Genomic DNA, 6,112 nt, shown 5'->3' with positions numbered 1-6,112 from the left:
GTTGGCCAAGATCTCGCGATACATGGCCCCATCCATCCTCCCCTCAATATGGTGCAGTTGTTCTGTCCCCTTTGCAGAAAAGCATCCTCAAAGAATGTTTCCACCTCCATGCTTCACGGTTGGGATGGTGTTCTTGGGGTTGTACTCATCCTTCTTCTTCCTCCAAACACGGCGAGTGGAGTTTAGATCCAAAAGATCTATTTATGTCTCATCAGACCACATGACCTTCTCCCATTCCTCCTCTGGATCATCCAGATGGTCATTGGCAAACTTCAGACGGGCCTGGACATGCGCTGGCTTGAGCAGGGGGCCCTAGCGTGCGCTTTAGGATTTTAATCCATGACGGCGTAGTGTGTTACTAATGGTTTTCTTTGAGACTATGGTCCCAGCTCTCTTCAGGTCATTGACCAGGTCCTGCTGTGTAGTTCTGGGCAGATCCCTCACCTTCCTCATGATCATTGATGCCCCACAAGGTGAGATCTTGCATGGAGCTCCAGACCGTGGGAGATTGAGCGTCATCTTGAACTTCTTCCATTTTCTAATAATTGCGCCAACAGTTGTTGCCTTCTAACCAAGCTGCTTGCCTATTGTCCTGTAGCCCATCCCAGCCTTGTGCAGGTCTACAATTTTATCCCTGATGTCCTAACACAGCTCTCTGAACTTGGCCATTGTGGAGAGTTTGGAGTCTGATTGAGTGTGTGGACAGGTGCAGTTAATACAGTTAATTAGTGGAGAACAGGAGAGCTTAAAGAAAAACTAACACGTCTGTGAGAGACGGAATTCTTACTGGTTGGTAGATGATCAAATACTTAGGTCATGCAATAAAATAAAATTAATTATTTAAAAATCATACAATGTGATTCACTGGATTTTTGTTTTAGATTCCGTCTCTCACAGTTGAAGTATACCTAAGATAAAAATTACAGACCTCCACATGCTTTGTAAGTAGGAAAACCTGCAAAATTGGCAGTGTATCAAATACTTCTCCCCACTGTAGTGTTGCTCAAACAATAGCTTAGATTTTAACATATCTTTGGCATAGACACAAAAAAAACATTGTGGTATCCACAGAAAAAGTGGATGGATGAGGTATATAAGCAAAGTGGTTGGGGTGTATTAGCCAATTCCCAAAAATGATCCAGTTGCAAAATGTTTCTTGTCTGAATCATGTTTTACTTGTTTTTGCTTGGCAGAAGGAATGCAGAATAGTATAGTATATCCAAACTCCAATGGCAAGAGAAAGGCTTTTGTGATGCCTATAGCCTCCAAAGTCTCACAGCAATATCCAACTGGAAACCTCTACCTAGGTTATAGTCACCTGACAGGGGGGCCATTGTGTAGGTCAATCAGAGGAGGTCTGTGTGACAGACAGTGGGATTGTCTATTTAACAGCAAACCAGTCAGGAATCTCCTGTTCACCAGCACTTCCTAGATGGAATTACATCTCATTCTTTGGAGAGATGCTTTTATATGTGCACATGCACCTACGCTGGTGACGAGGGGTGGGTTTAATTTTTTATGTCACTCATACACAGTCTGCTCAACAGGATGTGAGAGTACACCTGGTTCACCGCTCCTCTCACGTGATACGTAGAAGAGTTAGACCCCGCCCATTTGTCCTGGTCCTGCAGGGTAGGTTGATCACTGAAGCCTGTTTTAATCCCACTGGTTTCGGTTCCAGGTTCTTGGAAGTGTTGAAGGATTTTCATCTTCCTATGCAGGGGAGCCTTGGAAAAAGATAGCTTCTCCACCTTCAGGAAAAACAGTCAAGAGAACCGCATCAACACCTGACATCTAACACAATATATTGACACAAAGCTTTGAATACAAGATGCTAGCTAGCTTTAAAGTGAGATCCTGTAGTCTAATTTTAACACATTTTTTGCCAACACTTTCTGGGGTCTCACAAAACAGAGAGTAAAACAACTGTATCGTCACTGTCTGGGGTTTCTCAAGTGTAAACCAAGACAGAATAGAAACCCTCTGCATGCCCTCAAGTTCTTGGATTAGAAACGTTCTTGGGTTAGAGACATAATCAACACATTAGATTTACAGTTGATGTACATATTTTTGTACATTAACAGCTGATATTTTTATAATTATAATCAGTATAGCATATTTCCATGGAAAGAGATGAATAGAGTTTTGAGTGTAGTATAGGGAGATATTTACAATCACTGTCTCTGTGTACATATGTCAAAATATGGCAAAAAGTATGTGGACACCCAACCATCACCCCAATATGAGGTTGTTAGACATCCCATTCCAAAACCATGGGCATTAATAAGGAGTTGGCCAACCCTATGCAGCTATAACAGCCACCACTCTTTTGGGAAGGCTTTCCACAAGATTTTGGAGTGTCTCTGTGGGAATTTTGTGCCCATTCAGGCAAAATAGCATTTGTGAGGTCAGGCACTGATGCTGGACAAGAACGCGTGGCTCGCAATCGCCATTACAATTCATCCCAAAGTTGTTCAATGGGGTTGCGGACAGGGCTCTGTGCAGACCACATGAGTTCCTCCACACCAACCTCATCGAACCAGGTCTTTAAGGACCCTGTTTGTGCAGTCCTGCTGGAACAGGAAAGGGCCTTCCCCAAACTGGTGCCACAAAGTTGGAAGCACCCAAATTGTCAAAAATGTCTTTGTATTCTGTACCATCAAGATGACCCTTCACTGGAACTAAGGGGTCTAGCCGATCTTGCTGATTTCCAATGCAATATCTAAAAGAAACTGGCCAATAAAAATAAGAGATTAAGATGGGCAAACAAACACAGACACTGGACAGAGGAAGAACTCCGCCAGCATCCCAAGTCACCTCTTCATTGTAGACTGGTGTTTTGCGGGGACTATTTAATGAAGCTGCCAGCTGAGGACCTGTGATGGGTCTGTTTCTCACAATAGACATGCATTTGTCCTCTTGCTCAGTTGTGCACCAGGGCCTCCCACAACTCTTTCTATTCTGGTTAGAGTCAGTTTGCGTTGAGTACTACACATTGATGTACAAGATCTTCAGTTTCATGACAATTTAACGTATGCAATGGCCTTCATTACTCAGAACAAAAATAGACTGATGATTTTCAGAAGAAAGTTATTTTTGTCTTGACATTTTGAGCCTGTAATTGAACCCACAAATGCTGATGCTGAACATACTGACCTAGTCTTAAGAAAGGAAAGTATTATTTAAAACAGCACAACAGTTTTCAACAGTGCTAACATAATCACAAAAGGGTTTTCTAATCATCAATTAGCCTTTTAAAATTATAAACTTCTATACGCCTATGTAGGCTACTGTAGATATTCCATTGAAAATTTGCCATTTACAGATCCATCCATCCATCCATCTTCCGCTTATCCGGGGCCGGGTTGCGGCTCTACTCTGAGCTCCTCCCGGGTGACCAAGCTTTTCACCCTAAGGGATCGCCCAACCACCCTGCGGAGAAAGCTCATTTCAGCCGCCTGTATCCGGGATCTTGTCCTTTCGTTCATGACCCAAAGCTCATGACCATAGGTGAGAGTAGGAAGTAGATGGACCGGTAAATCGAGATACAGATACAATAGTCATTTATAACATTAACAATGTCTACACTGTAGAGAGAGGTGTGATAGAGAGAGAAAGACATTCAACAGATGACTGTGATTACAGTGTTCAAATTACGATAATCGGTTAGATGATAAAACAAATATTGAGACTGGATGTAAGCTATGATGACAAAAACTGTGTCAAATAGCCTATTTGGTCTGACAAGTAAATTGACTCCTAAATCGAATTGAGCTGGCAAGGTCTATTGTTTAGTACTTTAGCAAGATAGGTAACCCTAATTGTTGCCTTAAAACATTCAGGATAAGGGCATCTGTAAAATGACTAAAATGTAACTGTACAATAAATGTGCTGAATTAGAATTTTCAAGGTGATTTATACTGTGTTACTTTTGGGTACAGTACATGGTGAGAACTTATTTTTTATTTGCAGACAAGGGCAGAGAGGGAAGGGGGATGTCACCTCATGGAAATGGCAGGCACACCGTCCTTGCAGAAACTCTTTGTAGCGGCCCATTGTGAGGATTAATGTGTCTATGACTTCATACCCATACTGCTTTGCGGTCGTGATTATGTTCTTGTTCTCTTTGTACAGTTCCTGTACTCCTCTCTGTGAATGTAAAAGGAAAACAACCAAGAAGCGATCACAACTCAAAACAGGGAAAATGTCAGAACATTCACAGGGGGAGTCATCATTTACTGTTGCTATAACCTGATTGAGTTCCTGTCTTACATTCCCCCTGAAGCCTCTATTGTAACATAAAATTGTTCATAAAATAGAATTTGTTATATTGCTGTTGAACAGGTTTCATTGCTGATGTTGGATCAGTCAGGAGGTTGAAGCCATGGATGGTTAAATGGCAGTATTTTATGTAAATACACATTACATGGTCAGCTATTTCATTCGGTGGCTTGTCGCTAGCAGCTTTACCAATTGTACAATATAACGTTAAAATTCAAGCATTCACATATTGTGCTGGCTTGTTGGTAGGATGCATGGGTAGTATGGGTATTTTATAAATTTGAATGTGGAATGTGACAACACATTCCAGGGACTAATTGTTCTCTATTACATAACAGTCCCCAAAGTATTTCAATGTATTGATGAAACAATGTGTTTAGTTCACAGGACAAGTCTCATAGAACAGTTTAAATGTATTTTCTTTATTTATAGTTTATTTTTTGTTGCTTAAGGATGACAACTACTATCCCATGCTTATGTTTCTATTGATTTGCCCCAATCTTTTAACTGAAGTTAATTTTATGATGTGGCCTAGGCCAAATAGGCCTAATACATTTATATCTACAGTAGCTATAGAAAAAAACAGCAGTAGGCAGAAAATACAAAGTAAAATTATATTCTGGTGTTAACTGAATAAATAAGGAAGTTGTTTCAAATAGACTTTAACCAAATATATAAGTTGGTTCTTTTAAGAGTTTATAGTAATTAAATTCACTCTAATGTAATAATATGATATCAAGTGGTGACATCAGTTTACTAAGGTCATGGGGTGAAGCGAAAGTGAGGTTATGTTCTGTTGAACGTGCATCTTTAGATCAGAAAATGCCCCACACTTCAATCTGTGATAAACGTAGGCTGTCGTAGTATTACTGACATGAGACATTAATAAAATGATAAAACTGTTACCGAACTGTTTTTCTTTGATTTGCTTGCATTTTTGCTGGTTCGTTCTTCAGCTTGATGGATTTGGTGTATTTTGATATTGTTTATTCTATTAGCGCACAATAAACAATTGAGTGCTTTCTCAGGTACTTAACCGCAACAATTTTGCAGGTTAAACCCTATGGGTGCCAAAAATGGTCCATAGCGCTGAAAGTATCGAGCCTATTACCACAGTGTTAACTGGTCCCAAGAATAAATGCACTGTCATGCTTCCTTGGTACATTTTTGCTATATGCATGTGGTGGAAGAGATATATGGGTGGGGGTGGGGGGAGAGCCCACTTTGTTTTTGCAAATGGACCTGTCTAGTTCCACCTGTGTTGGAGCGAGAGAGGAGAGAGTCAAAAAAGAGCAGCAAAACAGACAAACTGAATGCACACACACGAATATGAACGTACCGGGGAAAGAGAGTGGATGCCATCTACCGGAAGATGGAAGCCCATGCCCAGAGACTTCACCACCACCATGATATTCTGTAGTTCTTCCCTGAGTGAGAAAAAGGCTGGGTTACCTGCGTCTCTGTGTCCCATGTCACTCAGATGGTAAAGCATGGTGCTTCCATAAGATTCTCACAGGGAAGTCTTTGCAAAAATGTATGGACTCACTACTTTAGGTCGCTCTGGATAAGTGGGTCTTCTAAATGACTAAAATGTAATGTAAAATCATAAATCATCTACTTTTGACAAGTGACGGACTGTCATTAATCACACGCTAATTATCATAATGAATCACATTATGTGTGTACCTCTCCAACACCTCCTTCAGGATCCTCAGATGGTTTGCACTGAGCCACTGGACACCTCCTGCCACCAACACCGTCCGGTGGGAGTTCTCCAGGGGTCGCGAACTGTGGATGGGATCACAAGTCAAAAAGACATCAGCTCAACAGA

At 41.1% G+C, this 6,112-nt stretch overlaps 1 protein-coding gene across 3 annotated transcripts in view; it reads right to left on the bottom strand.

The window, feature by feature from the left end:
* Positions 1–942: 942 nt before the first annotated feature.
* cped1 (cadherin-like and PC-esterase domain containing 1) overlaps positions 943–6,112 on the bottom strand; it is a 211,474-nt gene continuing 206,304 nt past the window's right edge. For all 3 annotated transcript variants that reach the window (XM_020044334.2, XM_020044333.2, XM_020044335.2), the window contains 4 exons: positions 5,968–6,069; positions 5,621–5,708; positions 4,003–4,149; positions 943–1,751 (listed from right to left, as the gene is read on the bottom strand). In XM_020044334.2, coding sequence (XP_019899893.2) covers positions 1,509–1,751; positions 4,003–4,149; positions 5,621–5,708; positions 5,968–6,069 — 580 coding nt within the window. In that variant the 3' untranslated portion in view covers positions 943–1,508. The remainder of the gene's footprint in view (positions 1,752–4,002; positions 4,150–5,620; positions 5,709–5,967; positions 6,070–6,112) is intronic.

The sequence above is a fragment of the Esox lucius genome, chromosome 23 (assembly GCF_011004845.1).
Source record: "Esox lucius isolate fEsoLuc1 chromosome 23, fEsoLuc1.pri, whole genome shotgun sequence".
Taxonomy (NCBI): Eukaryota; Metazoa; Chordata; class Actinopteri; order Esociformes; family Esocidae; genus Esox; species Esox lucius.
The sequence above is the reverse complement of the archived record's forward strand: the minus strand, read 5'-3'. Positions and strand labels throughout refer to the sequence as shown.